Genomic DNA, 18152 nt, shown 5'->3' with positions numbered 1-18152 from the left:
CTTTTTGGTTTTATGTGATAATTATAGTCTACTAATTAATTATGCGATTGCAAAGATGATTCATAAAATTGGCACTTGAGATTAGTGTTGGCGTCAATCACACGGCAAGTTTCCGGTTTGATTTTTAGCGTTGATAAATCATATGATAATAACTAAGAAAAGTTAAAATGCCTCTGAGAGTCTTCCTGATTTTCAAAAATGTGAACTGGCATAACAAAGCCACCGGCTCGTTGCCTTTTAAAAAAAAGTTAGTAGGCTGGATTATTGCTGCAATTATACAACTGCATTTTTTTTCTTGAATGCAAAGAAATCTATAATATGGAAAATGATTTAATCCCAATAAATCAGAATTAATAATTGCCAGGTAAATCACAAGTGGACTTCGTCGTGAGTGACGTGTACGGTGGAAACCTCAAACTTGGCTGCCAAGAAATTATTTATTTTTGGTAGTTTTTTTTTTTTTTATATATTTATTTTCCAAAAGACTTGGTTGCCAAGAAATTACCGCGGACAAAACTGAAGCGATGAGATTTGGAAGGTGAGCATATCTCGGTAAAACCAAAAAAATAGAGCAGATAAAACCCACAGACGTACTGATAAACCCTAATTATTTATGGCGGCGAATTCAAAGTTGCCCGCCACGTTACTCCCAGCTGTTAAAAAGTAAATTAAAAAAAATAAAAATACGCAGGTTAAATAAAATTTAAAAAACTATCCACTGGCATTTCCAAATGTCGATTCTACCCTCCGTTTCTCACCTTATTTACCCACTTGCAGAAAAGAGTGAGTGAGTAAATTAACCAGTTGGCTCTTTTGAGCGGTCAAACTGTTTGACCGGGGAACTAAGCAGGGCCGGGTATCTTGGGCCTCACGTGACAGGCCGCACGGACTTCGATAAAAACACAGGTTAAATAAAAACAAACGAAACGAGATGATATTTTGCCGAGTCGGCACCGTGCGGTGTGCGCTCACTGGGGCCGAACTTTCGCGGGGCCCACAGTGTTTACGTGTGAGAATCTCAATGCGGTCTCGGGATGTCGCGGACCGTATTTGGTATCTCTCCTGTATCCTCCACGGCCGTTACCGGATGCGAAATTACCCCGATATTTTTCTTCGTTTAAAAATAAATAATTAAAAAGTGGAATATTTTAGAATATATTAAAATTAGGGAGGTAAAATTAATGAATTAATAAATTATTTCGGAAGGCTTTTCCAATTTCGGCTGGTGGATCCTATATAACAGCGGCTTCAGTGTTTTGGTTTTCCACACTCACTATTTTGCTTCGTCTTCGCTCAAAATTCTCTCTCTCTCTCTCTCTCTCTCTCAAGTCTCGAGCTTTCCGTACACAGTTCTAACTCTCCCTCCCTTTCGAATTGTTGCTTGATTTCTCAGAGTTTTCTGGTTTCCGATCATAATTTTCTGAAAAATTACACTCAAAACGGTCGATTAATTTGCTTACCATTTTTTTGTTTACCGTCTGCCACAGACTGTCTTTTTTCTGCTCCGGGTGTTTTCATCTTGCTCTGTTCTTTGTTTGGTATCTGATTTTTTTTCGCGTTCGATGCGAATTTAGAGAAAATCCGAGCAGCCCGGAAGAAAGAATGGAGTTTTTGGATGCGGAGTCGAGTATTTTGTGTCCAATCAAATACACGGAGCACAGAAGCAGGACAAAGAAACTGACCAAACCGCGAAAGAAGTCGACATCCGAGTTCAACTCGTCAGTCGTCCCGAGAGTCGTACGAATATCGGTGACCGATCCGGACGCCACGGATTCCTCCAGCGACGACGAAGGGGAGGAGTTTTTCGGGCGGCAGAGAGTGAAGCACTACATTAACGAAGTCAGCATCGAGACGGACTTCAGGAACAGCCTTGTCATCAAGAACAACGCCCGGAAGCGGCCGGCTGCGGAGGTTCCGGCCAACCGGCGGCCAATGAAGAACGCAGTTTCGCCGACCAACGGCGGAAAGAAGTACCGCGGCGTAAGGCAACGGCCTTGGGGGAAGTGGGCGGCTGAGATTAGAGATCCTGCCAGACGTCAACGCCTGTGGCTGGGGACCTTCGACACGGCGGAGGAAGCCGCCATGGTGTACGATAATGCCGCTATTAAGCTCCGCGGTCCCGACGCTTTGACTAATTTCGTGGCTCCGCCTCCGAAAGAGGAGGAAAAGCCAGAGCCGCTGGTTACCGAGCCTGTCGAGGTGGAGGCTAACGGAACAACGTCGGTTTCCGGTTACGATTCCGGGTCCGAGTCTCACAATCTGGCGTCTCCGACCTCCGTCCTCCATTTCAGAAGCCAACCCAGCATTGAAGAAGTTGACGAGGCTCAAAGATTCCAGATGTTCGACCGAGTCGATGAGTATGAAGACGAAACCGGTACGAACATTTTATCCGACGATTTGTCCGATTTCGGTAACTATTTGCCGCTGGACTTGCCGTACTTCGACGACGCATTCAGTTTCTCCGCTTCGGAGTCGCCGCTGTTCGACTCGCCCCTGTTTTTCAACGACGGCTCCGCCGCAGCACCCGATACTCTTCCGGATTGCTTTATGAAGGACGATTTCAGCGAGTTGTTCCGGGACACGTTCGACGCGTCGCTGTCGCATACGACGTCGTCTCTGTGCCAAGGGGATGACTACTTTCAAGACATTTTGTTCGGTTCCGACCCGCTGGTGGTCCTCTGAGAGAACTGAGCCACCGCTGACAGAGCCACTGTCAAAGTTTTGCCGCCGTTGGCTGGCCGAAATATCGGCCGGATTTTTGTTTCGGACGAAACATCGGCTTTATTTATTTATTTATTTATTTTGCTGCGTTAGTATTGGTAATTAGTAATTACCTTAATTATTCGTTTGAACGTCTCCGTTTAAAAGTTGACGGAGAGTTTGGTTGAGAGTTGACGGAGAGTTTGGTTGAGAGTTGAGGATTTTAGCCCAGAAGTGTATAATTATTATTTATTAATTTTGGCTGAATAATGAGAATTTATATAATGTTTTTAATTAATTGAGTTTTGTGGTGTTAATTAATTAATTAATTACTGAGCTCACCCACCGTGGCATTCTTTTTGCTCAACCCAGTTGACTCGGAGAGTGACCGTGCTACCGCGATTTGCGGTTGTGGCCGGTTGGATTGGGTCCAAATAGCAAATTGGTGTGTCAAAAAAATACACACAAGCTCAAAAGTTGGCAAATCTGTACCATTTTTTCATCTCTCTTTAATTAGATCAACGGCGTTACATGTGAATTGCACCACTATTAGAGTATTGACAGAAAATAGTCTTCCTAACATTTTTTAAAAATAAATGTTGGCGTTACACCGAAAGCAATGATAATAAAAGAGATTCAAACTAGAGATGAGTTGTTATGAGACATGACAAAAAATAGTTTTCGTAACATTTTTCAAAAAGCAAAGGCATTTTGTACTAATGCAATGATAAATAATGGGATTGGAATCAGCGGTGAGTTGTAATTACAAAAAAATAGAGTCGTCGTAACGTTTTCCATTAATAGAGTCGTCGTAACGTTTTCCAAAAACAAATGTTGCCGTTGTACAATGGCTGTAATCACAACTAAAGAGATTCAAACCAGAGCTGAGCTGCTATTAGAGTAGTGATAGAATACAATCTTTGTAACATTTTTCAAAAAAAAGAAAAAAAAAGAAAGAGGAATGCAATGACAAATAAAAGGATATAGATTAGAGCTGAGTTATCTTGAATACGAAGCAGAAATTATAGGGATTCAAAAGGTTAAAATTGTATGATAATAACAGTCAGTTTGCTTCTGTTTTTGGTGGATTCAAAGAGGGCAATGGAAAAACAAAGAGTAAGTAGCCACATGATTATGTTCGGAATAAATCCTATATTGATAAAAAATAAAATAAAAAATTTTGTATGAGCTTATAAGTAAATTCGACTACTATCCAAATTGTTAATTGGTTTATTGATGAAACTTCAACTTTTTTTATGATATCAGAACCAATTTGTCTCATATGTAAAGTCCAACAGACACATATACCCCATGTCAAACATAAAGAATCTTATAAATATATTAAGCTATTCCTTATGTTACTAACAATCCACTACTTCGTTTTTACGTAATAATGTACAACAAATATGATAATAAAAAAGAAAAATAGATATAATAATCAAATTGTAATTTCGTTTTACACATGGTAATTTATTTGTACTGCAGATTGGCATCGTTAATTACTGTCACATCAGTTTAGAGTTCGATTCGAATGGAAGGAAGGATTTGGATCCTCTCCTGAGTTAATGGAGAGGATTCTCCTGATTAATTATCGTGGACTGTTAGATTTTTATCCAACGGTTACAAATAGAAGATTCCTTTAAAGTTATAATGATTGTAGTTGTTAGATAAAAATTCAACGGTCCTTAATGATTGATCAAGTGGATCCTCCCCATTAACTCAGGAGAGGATCCAAATCCTGGAAGGAAAGCAAAGATTTTACTTCTACCTTTATTTTTCCTAACAAAAAGGTGAAAATACATATATATAATTCGATTTGAGTTGACCATTGCTCTAGTCCACCATTATTCCAAGGGCTCCAGCTCCATGATCGATATTACAAGATGAAAGCGTAACATCGCTGTAAAGGTCGAAAAGACAATGGAGATCGAGGGGTCCTTTTTAACTCGTTGCCGGTTGGTAACAAAAATGAATGAATTGGGTCTCTGTTTAGTTACAAAAGAAGTGTTATTATCATTCTAAAATTTTTATTTTACAGTACTTTTCAGAAGTATATTTTTCTTTATAATTATAAAAAATTTGGAGTGTTAATAACAATTTTTCTCTAGTTATAAAACTATATAAATATTGCATGCAGTTTATGCGTGCGACGCATGAAATTGCCAGGAAAAACCTATAATCTGCATCATGCTGCGTTAGCTTATGCAAAAATATTGCACTTTATGTCTCCTTCTCTTCTTTTCACCGTCGGTGGTTTCTCCTTGTCCTTATCACTCTGGATTATCTAACAATGATAAAATTCGGATCATTATAACACATTGCAGTGTGACTTGACAAGAATATTTGAGTGAACTCTCAATTTAAGCGCTCTTTATATCATATATGTATATGCAAAACGCAACAATCACTTTTTCACATTGCATTATTGTAAGTTTTGTGGAATATTACAAAGATACAATTTTAAAGGGCAAGTTGTTAATTCCCACTTTAAATTTCATAATAAAATATCTGTACCAAAGTGGAATGTGACTCTCTTGCACTTTCTTGATTAAGAGTGCCACTGAATATAAACGGTTTCCTAATTAAGTACTGCAGTTAGCTTATTAATTTCCCAAACACATTTAATTATTTAACAAAAATGTTAAAAGTGAGTTACACCAGGTTAAAAGTGATATCATAGTGATTATGTATAAAAGGAAAATTGAATGTTAGTTTTGAGCTTCCACTCTGGAGAGTTTTACAGAAGGGAGAGCCAAATTGTCACCTAGAACCTTTAAGATCTCAATAAAAGCACTTAGATCTTTCGGGGACCAATTTCTGGACAAAATCTAGAGCTGTAGGTGGTGTCTCCTGTGTTGAGAATGAATCTCACATTGATGGGAGGAGAGACCTTCCCACATTGACGGGAAGAGAGACCTTGGACGGGTTTATAAGAGGTTAATCTACTTTTCATACTGCCAATTGATTTTATAGTGTAACCTCAAATTTCTACATTTTTTGTTCCTATTTCCTTCAAAATATAAGGCTGAAACAGTAACAGTATATATAGCTAATCAAATTAAAGCTATTTATGCCCTTGAACGACGGGGTTCAGTTTTTTGGTAAGTTCGTTATTGATTGCTTAGTTATTGTACCCTCCTCTCTCAATATTTTGCTGCATAATTGAGTGAAAAACACTCAATATAATAGACTGTGAAAGCACACAACATTTATAGAAAAAGAACAGCTTTTATTTGCCGCTGCATTTTGACCTATAATATCGATTGAAGATGATGATACTATGCAAGACACGACGTGATGAACAGTTTAAAGGTGATCGTGTTATATGGTTTAAGAGATTCTACTTTACAGCATGTAAAATATGGTGTTTAGTTATCTTACATTTTTCCCAACCATAAGTTGGTGAAATTTTTTGTTATGTATAAAAAGTAAGATCAAGTAGATTAACATTTCACACGTTAAAATACGGTATTGACATGATTGATATATCTTAATTTTATAATATATTAACAAAAAATAAAAAGATAATTATACTAATGTTCAGGTATATCATTCCGTAAGTTGAGGTTAATTATCGCATCAAATACGAATAACACCCTAAATTCTTGGATTATTTTTAAATTGGTACATGATAACTTGTAAGACACCCAAACTCGTACATTAACCTTAAGCTAACTTTCCATTACCCGGACCATTAGTGAGTCTGTTAAATTCTCACGACATGATATTTTCCAATGATACAACATGAATAAAGTAGATTACCTTACAAAGGTAATTTTGTAACGGGTGACACACATAGAATAAAAGATATGTCAGCGTAATGAAACTAGCTTCTAACCACATTATTAGGTATCAAACTCATCCAACTAACTGCAAAAAAAAAAAACTACCAAGCTTAAAGCTAAATGGTTAGATTAATTAAGTTCTTTGACAATTCCGCATAGGAGAAAGTATCACAAACTAATTGTATTCCCAATATAGCTCATAATGCACAGAGGTGGTGATGCAAGTCACGGTGTGTAAGAAAATCTCGTTATTCTAAAAATGGCATATTATATAAGGTGGGTTGGAGGGGTTACACTAAATCAAACCACGCACTGTACTCCCTCAAATTCTCAATCATAACAGAATGATTGCACACAGTTGGGGTTTGAAAATTTAAAAGCATTATCCTTCTGATTAAGTGTGTAAACTTTGATTAGTTTCTGTCCTTGTTTCATGATATTTCTTTTTCACGTGAGGAGCTGCTGCATCTGGTTTCTTAAATCAATTACTTTATTACTGTATATAATGTTTGAACAAAGTTAGCTGGGGTTACAAATTATGGTCAGGTCAAACTGGCAAACTGGCATCCTGCAAGCTCGTAAAGATGGTGCGATGGTAATAATCTCTTACTGCTCGCTGCTGACAACCTTCAGCAAAACAAATACTGACACTTTTAGGTTACAAATTGATTTTGTTCAACAACTTTTTTCACTACTCACTTAATTACCAATCGTGCTCGCAACGGGCATTAACAGTTTTGATAATTATGGCTACGTAGTTGCCAAAACAATAAAGTAAAACTGAGCTCTTTCTATATATACAGATGGAATTAGGTAAAAATATTTAATGTGGGCATGCAGTCTGAGTCCATGCAGAGTATTATGCATGTCACTACTAGCTAGGACGACTGTTGAGAATATATAGCAATCTAGCAAGAAACCAAATAACAAATCCAATGGATGAAACATAAGTGGAAAACCGAACACTCTAAATTGATTCAGAAGATTAAGATTGTTTATCATGCATCTGGACATAAAACTGCAATAAGATTTCCTGCACACTTTGGCAGATGCACGAATAACCCAGTAAATAATTAGGATAAAAAGCAGATGCACGATAAACAATGGAAACGTCGTCCACGTTTTACATGTATAGCTTTAGTTTGTTGTAGTCTGGACGCACTCGTCGTACTGTTCTCTGTGGAAGTATTTTTAAAACCCCATCCCATCGGCTCCAATAGGATAATACTACTTCACTGTCAAGGTATCCTAGGATCGGGTTAATATTTCACCATTAACAATTAATAACCGAAATACGTTAGAATCAATTGCTCGCACACGTAGATAAATGATTTTGGTTTGCCGATCATCATACATAACTTATCGATCTAATTTCATGGTGATAAACAGTTTACAGTCGTTCACAATTTTGTGCATTACAAAAACAAGATGATTGAAAAGTTGTTTCAGTTAATATACAAAATGATATTCTCCTGAAACTTGGAGGGGCAATGGGGTGAGGCAAAGGAGGGAGAGGGTAAAAGTAGCAGGCTTTATGGCTGAGAGAGGAGGCTCTAATGTCAGAGACACCAGTTGCAAGTTGCACATATGCATGTTGATGCCTGGTATATTTGCCGTGTTTTGCAAGTGGCGGGTTCTCACTCACACCGTGTTGAGCGCCTTTTTTTTCTTCAAGTTTTGGTGTCTATCAAATAAATGAACAATGACAACACACACCTGAGGAGCCCATTGTCTTTGTATATCAAATCCACATTTGATTTATTTGCTTTCGTTTCATCAGCTGGATAGCTAGCATGCACGGTCCCCCCCCCCCCCCCCCCCCCCCCCCCCGCCAACTCACTCAGCTATTTAGTCTTCATGAGCTGCAGCAGCCGCGGGAAACAGCCACCACTTAGCATGGTTCAACAACCCGATATATCAATATTTGAATAGTTTCGGGCTACATTTATATGCTACATGCATGGGATATATTTTACATATTTAGTTGTAAATTTAATTTATTTCTTTGTTATCAAAGTTTCAATGCAAACTGTTGAAGCTCCGATCTAACCGAATTAATTCAGACCTGATAGCTAGGTTCGTTTTTTAACAAATGATAAGATATTTACAAACATGCTATTACTAACTGATTAATGCACTTACAGTAAAGCTACATTATCACAATAAACAATACAAATTTAGTTATAACTAAATGTCAAATTCATCGCAAAAATATATCATTATCGTATCCATAAGATCTTCAAATAAATAGAAACAACTAGCCCTGGAACAAAGCCGGTATTGTATTACTAGGTTGAGTTGGACTAGGACCTTACTACATAATCGTTTGAAAGTGATTAGGAGGATTAACATATACTCCACCCAATCATGCTAAATTAATGGAAATCTTGACTTTCTTGGTTGAAAGTTGACGAATGATGGTCGACCCTCCGATCCCTCACGTTGTCTTTTCAAATATTTTTTTCTCCAAAATTCATCAGGAGGGGACCCTGAACCAAGAAGACAAACGGGTGGGTACATAACACGTGAAAATATATATTGGGTCTCTGTCTGCTTCTGCTACCCAAATTGCCACTGTCTCTAATTCGTGTGTATACGTGGCAGGCATCAAGAAGAGTCAGCACTGCTTATCACGTGACACTTGTCACCGGCAAGCACCGCGGCCCCACTAGGGCAAAGCACTCAAATTTCACCTACCGACAACGATGGTTAATCGAGTTATGGCCACATGTGACGGAGTCGCGGAGACAATGTGTGAAATTATTCTGCATATTTATGGGATTATAAAATTTTATAATTTCTACATTAATTAAATAAGAAGAATTGCAAAATCCCACACCCTTCGACCTTCTCATTCTTCCATTTTGGCAATTGTGGCTTGGGCATATGGTCCAGGTAAGAAGATTTGATTTGGACAGAATCTACTCATTAAACTTGTGACCAAAGCAATGCCTTTTTCTATTCAAATTAATGTAACATCTCAAATTCCAAATCTAATGCATGTCACACAGCAATTAGGTGGTAGACTATGAATTGTTTAATATTTGTGCAACCCATCTATTCTCGAAATCATTTGCAGTTTTGTGTTCCGATTTGTTACAAAAATGATGTTGAGATTTGGTCACCTGAGAAGGTTTTCAACATTGGAGGGTCCTAACATTAAAGGTTTTAAGTTTTTTAATAAAACCAAAACGCGAAGCGTGCAAAAAAAATTTAGTTTATTCACTAAGGCATTTGGTCGAACATTTTATGGGTTTGTTGTCATCAGTGGAATCATTTTATGCACATATTAACAGATTTCGACATATGTCAAAGCAATTTGATAAGTGCTATTGAGAGAATTCATCAAGTGCTATCAACACAACCTGCCGAGTATTGCCAAGATATGTCTAGCATGCATTACATCAAACACTTAGTGTTTGCCAAGATATGTCTAGAATGCACTTGTATAAACATTTGCTGCAATATCATAATGCCACAGGCACGTGAAAAACTGTGATGTTTTTGTGTGGACGACTGAAACTTAGCAGTTCGCATGCCTTCATAATTTGAATGTATATATATTTGCATAATGTAATTTTAATCATTTCTGTAATAAACATGTGCGAGCCTGCATTCACGTGTTTATCTCAGTATCTTTGTGAAAAAAAAAAAAATTCTACATTTGAGAACAAGAAGAAAGACAAGGAAAATAAACTTTATAAATAAGAAATGTACAAAACTTAAACCATTAGGACATGGATCCTCTTCAGATCCAATTGTCCTAATTCTAGGGATCCATCAATTCGGACCGTTGAAATTTGATTCAATGGTTATAAACAGGGGCTCACTTTAAAAGTTATAATAACTTTAACCGTTGGATCAAATTTCAACGGTCCGAATTGATGGATCTCTAAGATTAGGATAATTGGATCCGGAGAGGATCCATGTCCAAACCATTATATAGTGCATAAAAAAGATTGTGTTTGAATCGTTCCAAAAGGAAAAGATAAACACATCTTTTTGTTTTATATTTTGTAATTTAATTTTGGCATTTCAGCCTACCATTTTAACTCGGTCTTTCTTTAAAGTAGGATTATTGTCCTTTCTTTTAGGATCTCCTCCCGAAATATCTGCTACTGTTTTGAATGATTTAGTTGGTGTGTTTTGGTCAAGAACTATTTGTTCTAACTTTACGGGTTAAGTTTATCTTTTGAGTTCAGGTAATACTAGTGAGATTATCTATTTAAATTATATTTTATAAACCATATAACGTAGTTGTTGATAATTAAATTATTAACGTGCTTATTTCTTATTGACGACACATCACATAATGTGCAAATATGATATAAACGTTGATCGATCTACCATTACTCTTATAACTATTTATGTTGCGGTGACTTGGGTTTCGTGGCCCGCTTATTAACTCAAAAGAAAAGGAAAGATAGTTTCGATTTTACGTTACCCACTTTTTTACAAAATTCTCATGCAATTTCCTTTTTCGTTTCTGAGTTGACCTAGCTAGTACCTCGTTTGGTTGACATTCTCTACAAGAAACACAAAATCTTTGTTGTCAATTTAAGATCACAAAGGGGCCCGCCGAACAAAGAAAAGTTGAACAAAAGGAAAGAATGCTTTCACCTTACTTTTGAGTCATGCATCCAATAGGAAGCACGAGGAAGTGTTTACACGCACCACTTGAAAATTATGAGGCTTATTTTGTGTTCAAACCCTTTCATCAACTTTTCCGTTTTTGCCTCATAAAACAAGTTAAAAGCAACCCCAACCCAAAAAAAAGCTTAAAGAATTGATAGCTTTCCGACATTATTCCTTTTGTAATTTCGCACTCCTTTCCCATAACTATATATTTATTGAGTTTAAACATTCGTTAGCATTCATACTTCTCATCTTAAGAAATGTCAAGGGAATTATCTCAAAAGTGAGGTTCTCGATTGATTCTCTACCACCTTATAATTATCATCAATTCATATACTGATATTGTAAAACGCTGTGCCAAAATCAAATGGTGATAGAGTCTATAGAGAGTCTGATTTTTAGAGAGTTCCCTCAGTATTTTTTGTCTCGAAATCAGTCGGAATGGAGATTAAAAATCCGCTAGGGTTCGTCAACAAATGGGTTCTGGTTTTCCTAGTTGCGTGTGATAATGTTGTGGCACGGTCGGACTAGCTAGAAAAATACCACCAAAATAGTCCGTGTTCAAATTAGGTTGACCAAATTGCGCTTCAAAGACGTTATTGACTTAAGACGACAACGTTCCAAAGTCTCTCAGGGCGGGCCCGTATAAATAGCCACCCAGGCCCAAGTTTTGAGGAGAGAGGCCGGTGCTTTGAGCCTTTGACAATTCATAATTTCATAGCTTATAGTAGTTTATTTTTATAATCTTTTTGGTCTACGGGATTCTCCACCGTCAATTACTTTGGTTTTTTCGTGAAAAATATTTCTGTTAAATTGAGGATATTTTAAATCAACCTCTTCACTTAAACGGATAGTTTCTTCAATTTAATAGATGATTGGATATTGCTAAAGCTAGTACCGATCTCACACACCGTCAATTACTTTGGTTTTTTCATGAAAAATATTTCTGTTAAATTGAAGATATTTTAAATCAACCCCTTCACTTGAACAGATAATTTCGTCAATTTAATAGATGATTGGATATTGCTAAAGCTAGTACCAATCTCACACAAAAATATACGCTTTCGTCATTGATGTAAGTAGAGCATGAGACCTCACTAATACTTTCTTAAAGTGATCGATCATAGGGATCATGTTGATTTCGACAACAGACAGGACACGTTTGATGCGCAAGATCTAATAAATTCACGGTAAATTCAATATAGGAAGAACTGGAAAAATGCGGCAAACTTGAAGATCAAAGATAAATTACTGATTAAGAAAACTAATCGCTTTCAATTCCCTCCAAACAAAAGATCGCCATAACTGGGATATACACTGAATTTCCCAATAGACAAAGAAAAAGAAAAGAAAGAAAAAAGCATGATATCTTGAGATATCGAAATTCATCATCCCATACACAACGAATTTTGAAACAAAATGAAAGAAGCCAAACAACAAATTTTGAAATAAAATGAAAGAAGCCAAACGCCCTGTGAACATATAGCATATAAGCTCATTTGGATGTGATTTTAAAATTCCTAAAAGCGCTTTTAGAAAAAATATTTTTTGGTTCCAAAAACACTTAAAGTGCTTCCTGAAAGAAACACATAATAAGTGTTTTCCCATAATTTACTTACATTTTTACTAAGAATTGGTTTCAAAAACGCTTTCAGTCATTTCAAAAGCACATCCAAATAAGCTCTAAGTTGTCTCGACTACAGTTCGAAAGAGAATTGCCTACGGGCTTACACTCTAGCCAAAATCTTCTAAACTTCCGGTGGTAAGAAGAAATACGACTATAACGACAGCATGGCCACCTACCACTGAATTCCCAGCAACAGAATTAAGATTTCAGAGCTAACCTCTAGCTAATAGAACATCCAAGTTGCTGTAATGACCAATAGACGGGGAAGTTTTTCTAACGTTTCTGTTGATGTAGATTTTATCTTCCAGCTTCTGTGGATGCTCCTTAATACCTACCTGATTCAGATGCACCAACGCAATCATACTAAGCGCCACCAACGCAGCATTTCCAAGTATTCCAACCGTATTATCCAACTTAAGGGTTTTCTTAACAAATGTGATACTTGAAATGAGAAATCTGATCAAAATATTACGCTTCTTCCCTTTGGAGGCCACCAACTTCTCACCAGAAGGACTGATCGGAGGGCCATAAAGACTTTCAGGAGATACTAAACGACGTGCATCACAGACATCCCCAACAAAGGCAAGGGCTTCCTCAATAAATTGGTACTTCTTACCATGGTGTTCAGACAATCTCATTGCTAGAGCAATACGGCTCTGCTCCAAGCGTGCAATTGCAGTATCTCTCTCAGCCCGCTGCTGCACCTGCAGAGTCTTTAAAAGAAAGCAACTGACATAACTATCCAACTTGGAAATATGCCACAATAGGAAATTTGAAATCCATACAGAGTCTAACAAGCAAAGCCACACGGCATGAACAAAAACACGGAGAATTTCACCCTTTAAGAGCAATGCTATTGTCATCAATACGCAACAAATCCCCACTGTAACTTCTAAGCATGTGTTCAAAACGGGACATGAAATGCATTCAGCACAATCGAACTCAAGAATTTACCTTTAACAGGTGTTGAGGTGCGTGATGTGCATCCCGCCCAATTGCCAGCAGTTTCACAACCATTTGTGTTTCTTATCCCTTACAGATCACAATTTCCTTTTGCTCTACGGAAACTAGTCCCCGTTCTATGTGTCTCTAACATCATCTAATCACATTCGTAACTTCATTTGCCTTTACAAAATCACTAGTGTTCTGCTCTTTATCACTCGTAAAAAGAAGGAAAGCAAGCAGAGGAGTTTTCCAAATTTCACAAACTGCAAGCAATTACCTATTTACTGCAGCATTTATAAAAAAGAGTTTTAACGAAACGCTTCTGGCACTGTTTATTTTTAACGAAAAACCATATTTTTACCTTTTCCTGGTACTATTCACTACACCTTTATTTGTCATTTTTTATTAACACTAAAGTTTTTTTTTATGAATTTTTCGACTTTTTCCTAGTACTATTTACTACACATTTATTTGTCATTTTTTATTAAAACTAAAGTTTTTTGCACTTCCATTAGTTTTCCTTTTATAAAATTGCAATAGCACAAACCATATATCATACGTTGATTGTCCCCTTAATATTTTCCGACCCTGTTTTCCCATTTTTCTCAGCAACCAAACAGAAATTAACTAAATTACACGCAACGGCAGCAAACCTCACAAACATCTTATAATTTGGAGTCCGAATGAGCCCTTATTTACATTAGCCAAGCATTCATATATCTACACGTCCAATTTCGAATGAAATACATTTCAAACCACAAGACCTAATCAAGCATTTTGTCGCTAGTATTTCAATTTTCCTCCAATTTTCTCAGCAACCAAACACAACATAACCAAACAACCCCTTAAAAAAAAGCCATGAACTTACATGAAAAAACTCAAGCTGGTCCTCCAGGTTCTCGAGCGCGGTCCGAATCGCATTGAGGCTCTTGGCCTCCCGAACCGCCGAGTCATCGTCGTGCCCGACTCGGAAGTCCTTCAAGTACACGTACCCAGCCCGGTTCTCATCGGCGGCGGCGGCGTCGTTGGTCCGCGGCCGCCTCTTCTTGTCGGAATTTCTGCGGAACTTGACGGAGTTGAGGAAGTGAGCTCTGGAAACGGAATGGATGGCGTCGCTGAGCTTATCGTGGAGGTCCCAAATCCTCTCGAGGACTGCCTCGATTTCTTCGATTTCCCATTTCATGGAGGGAAATTTGGGGGAGGAAGAAAACCAAAATGTTTTATTTTCTAGGGTTTTTAATTCAATTTTTCAGGGGTGGTCCGGCTCAAGCGAATTCGGGTTCGTCACGTGGCGTTTGCAGAGCGCGAAACGTGTCATTTGAGTGGTCAAAGTCAGCCACACGTGTAAATTGATAATCACAGCAGTAAACATATAAGCACGTCTTCATTTTCATTTCATGTATTGTTACAACGAGAAATTCAAATGAAAGAAAGAAAGTAAAAAAAATATAAACCTCACCCAAACTCGAGAGATTTTTCAATCTGCAAGAAATACGGCTTATTACATCAAACGTAATAATATACTGATTGGAAACTTGTAAAAAAATTTCTACCAATTATATTATGATACTTGATGCACTGTACCGTATTCCAGCACACTGAAACATTTCTCCCCAAAACTATATCTATTTCTTGTTCTTTTCTTTCACTACAAGATCAACTTTTGCTTTTTTTTTCTTCGACTTCAAGGTTCGGAACACTTAAAGCAGCTCTTTATTTGGTATGCTAAGGCATGTGCATCGAGCTAATTTATTTGATATTTTTTCAAACTAAATAGTAAAGCTTTTTGTAGCTAATCAAACGCCTTAATTAACTACCTAGTACGGCGTGGCTGCTGTTGCCGATGTATTGGTACCAGTCATCTGTGTTCCAGCTTCGTGATCGCCGCCACCATCTTCACCAGAGATCTCCTCCAAGGACCGGCCTTTGGTCTCAGTGACCAAGAATGTGAAGAAAAACCCTAGCATGTTAGTAAACGCCAAGAAAAACATAGCACGCCGAATATCTTTCGGATCATTACTCAAAGTATAGAACTGCACCCCAAATGCACCCACCATGGCCCCAGCTTTCCCCGCCGCCGCACTCAACGCGTGACACGTGGATCTAACCCTAGTCGGAAACAGCTCGGCCGGAAGCACAAACGTGGTGCTGTTGGGGCCAAAGTTTGCAAAGAAAAAAGTGAGGCCGTACAAGGTTCCAAACATGTACTTGTTATGCTTGAGGTCGTCATATTTGGCGCCTATGATGGCCATGAACAAAGACATCATGAAGAATCCCATAAGTTGGATCTTGAACCTGCCGAGCTTCTCGATGAAGAAGACGGTGAACCAGTAACCAGGGAAGGTGCCGAAAAACGCAATTACAAACATTGCTCGAGAGGTCTCGAACATTTCGCGAAGCGCGTTAACCTCCTCGGGCTTTTGAGTGAGGCCCATCACTGGGAATATGTCCTTTTGTGTTAAGTTTTGGCTGTAAAAGGCGATATCCAACAAGAACCAAGTAGTTGTTGTACCTGAGGCATATAGCAAACAGCGATCGATAAGATATATATCTAGAGAAACATCCTACGTAAACTCTCAATAATATGCGGATCCAATGTTTTATCTAATTAATACATACATACATACATATATATATATATATATATATATATATATATATATAAAGTACGTACCAATTAGGTGTTTTCCGTGACGCCTAAAGAATTCCTTGGATACTAATGAGTACTCATTTGCAGCCTTGAACTGTGCCAACTTATCTTGTTCAGCTTGGATTTCGATCTCCAAAACCTTACCCATGTCAGCAGCTGCTTGTTTGGCGTTACCTTCAATCAAGGCCGTGTACCGACCTGTTTCAGGCATTTTCATCCTCCAGTAGAAAGTGGCAAGTGCAGGCAAAGCTCCAAGCATAAGCACAATCCGCCACAGATAGTCCGCCTGTGGCTGCGTGGACAACACGCGCGAATAATCCGCCGGGCTGTCGCTGAATGCCGGTGCAGGATACATGTTGAGGAAGATTCTCGACAAGATCATAGACACCAAACCGGCAAAAATGATCCCAACACCCTGCATCGCAAACACCGCCGCTATAAACATCCCACGAGTCATTTTGTTGGCGTATTCGGACATGATCGTGGCGGAGAGAGGGTAATCGCCACCGATACCAAACCCTAACCAAAACCTGAAGAAGCATAAGGTTGTCATGACAGAGCCTGCTGAGGAGCCAAATGATAGGCCGGAGCAAATGGCACAAACAACCATCATGATTAGGGTTATCCCGTAGACCTTCTTTCGGCCTAGCTTGTCACCGAGATACCCGAATACGAGCTGGCCCGATAGGGTTCCGATTAGGGCAACACCTATCACGAAGTTGTTGACGTTCACTGGGAGCTTCCCCGGTTTTCCGGTACTAGGGTTGAAGTAGTAAAGGCGGCCGAGGAGTTTGGAGACGGTGGAGATGCAAAAGAGGTCGTAAGCGTCGGTAAAGAAACCCATTCCGGCGATGACAATGGCCGTTATGTGGTACCATTGTGTCCTGGCTGAGTCCAGAGCATGCAGCACGGCTATGGCCATTTTGGTAATTCAAAACTGGGACCTTGTACTTTACTCTTAGTCTTAGTTGTGTGTTTGCTGCTGGTGTTGTTGGTGATGATGATTTCATATATAGGCTCTCATTTTTAGGAATTATTGACGGCCAAGTATTACAAGGACGGACGTTTATACCTAGGTTTTGGGAGGATTACAAGAAATCACAGAGGGTACGTATCAAGGATATTCTACATATATGCTTTATGCTTAGATTGTGAAATTTGTAATAAAATGGTTTATTCTAATTAAGATTATATATCCACTTAGTATTATGGTCTAGTGATATTTCTCTTCACTTGTAAGTGAGTGGTTTTAGGTTCGATTCTCGTCAAAGGTTAATTTGAACCACATTATTACTAGCCCATTGTGAGGCTAAGTCCACCCCCTCCCTTTAGTGTAGATAATATTGTTTGTTAAAAAAAAAAATTAAGATTATATAGGAGTTTGGCTTTCCATGCACCATAGTCAGTGTTCCCATTTAGAAACGGAGGGTGTGATTGTTGACCCTAATAATTACAAGACCTACGTGGCGCGCAGGCCGAGCAACTAGTAAGCTAACTACGTCCTTCGGTTGAATGCGGGGCGTGCCAACTCGTCGGCCGAGCTCGGCCGAGGAGTACAATTTGTTGATATCGCTTGGAGCGCGTCGTTGACTTCTGTATCTTGCGATTGCGACCGAGGAAGGAACGCTCTCGGTCTCTGAGTTCTACAGCCTGAAGACAAGGCTGCCAATTCTGCGGAGTTCAATAATCGTCGGAGCCCGATTCGGTCACTGTGATTATATTCGTGAGAGTATAAGCACGTCGAATCGAGACCAAGGTGTATGGGCACAGGTACTCGAACGTGATATATGTCTTGATGGTAAACGTAGTT

General features: G+C 38.5%; 3 protein-coding genes across 4 annotated transcripts; 1 reads left to right on the top strand and 2 right to left on the bottom strand.

Annotated features, from left to right (window-relative positions):
- The first annotated feature begins 1293 nt into the window (after positions 1–1293).
- Positions 1294–2986, top strand: LOC137721423 (ethylene-responsive transcription factor CRF4-like). Its single transcript, XM_068460514.1, has one exon. The coding sequence runs from the start codon at positions 1603–1605 to the stop codon at positions 2680–2682; it is 1080 nt and encodes a 359-aa protein (XP_068316615.1). The 5' UTR covers positions 1294–1602; the 3' UTR covers positions 2683–2986.
- Positions 2987–12376: 9390 nt separating this feature from the next.
- Positions 12377–14906, bottom strand: LOC137721056 (plastid division protein PDV1-like). 2 transcript variants are annotated; one of them, XM_068460178.1, is made up of 2 exons: positions 14561–14906; positions 12377–13460 (listed from the first exon to the last, which is right to left on the bottom strand). In XM_068460178.1, the coding sequence occupies exons 1-2, from the start codon at positions 14873–14875 to the stop codon at positions 12960–12962; spliced, it is 816 nt and encodes a 271-aa protein (XP_068316279.1). In that variant the 5' UTR covers positions 14876–14906; the 3' UTR covers positions 12377–12959. The 2 variants fall into 2 exon arrangements, with proteins under 2 accessions (XP_068316279.1, XP_068316280.1); XM_068460179.1 differs by having other exon boundaries at positions 12377–13451.
- A 603-nt stretch (positions 14907–15509) lies between these two features.
- On the bottom strand, positions 15510–17267 carry LOC137721545 (low affinity inorganic phosphate transporter 4-like). Its single transcript, XM_068460642.1, has 2 exons — positions 16367–17267; positions 15510–16204 (listed from the first exon to the last, which is right to left on the bottom strand). The coding sequence occupies exons 1-2, from the start codon at positions 17262–17264 to the stop codon at positions 15510–15512; spliced, it is 1593 nt and encodes a 530-aa protein (XP_068316743.1). The 5' UTR covers positions 17265–17267.
- Between the last annotated feature and the right edge of the window lie 885 nt (positions 17268–18152).

This window comes from Pyrus communis, chromosome 16 (assembly GCF_963583255.1).
Source record: "Pyrus communis chromosome 16, drPyrComm1.1, whole genome shotgun sequence".
NCBI lineage: Eukaryota > Viridiplantae > Streptophyta > Magnoliopsida > Rosales > Rosaceae > Pyrus > Pyrus communis.
This window is presented reverse-complemented; position numbering and strand designations above follow the sequence as displayed.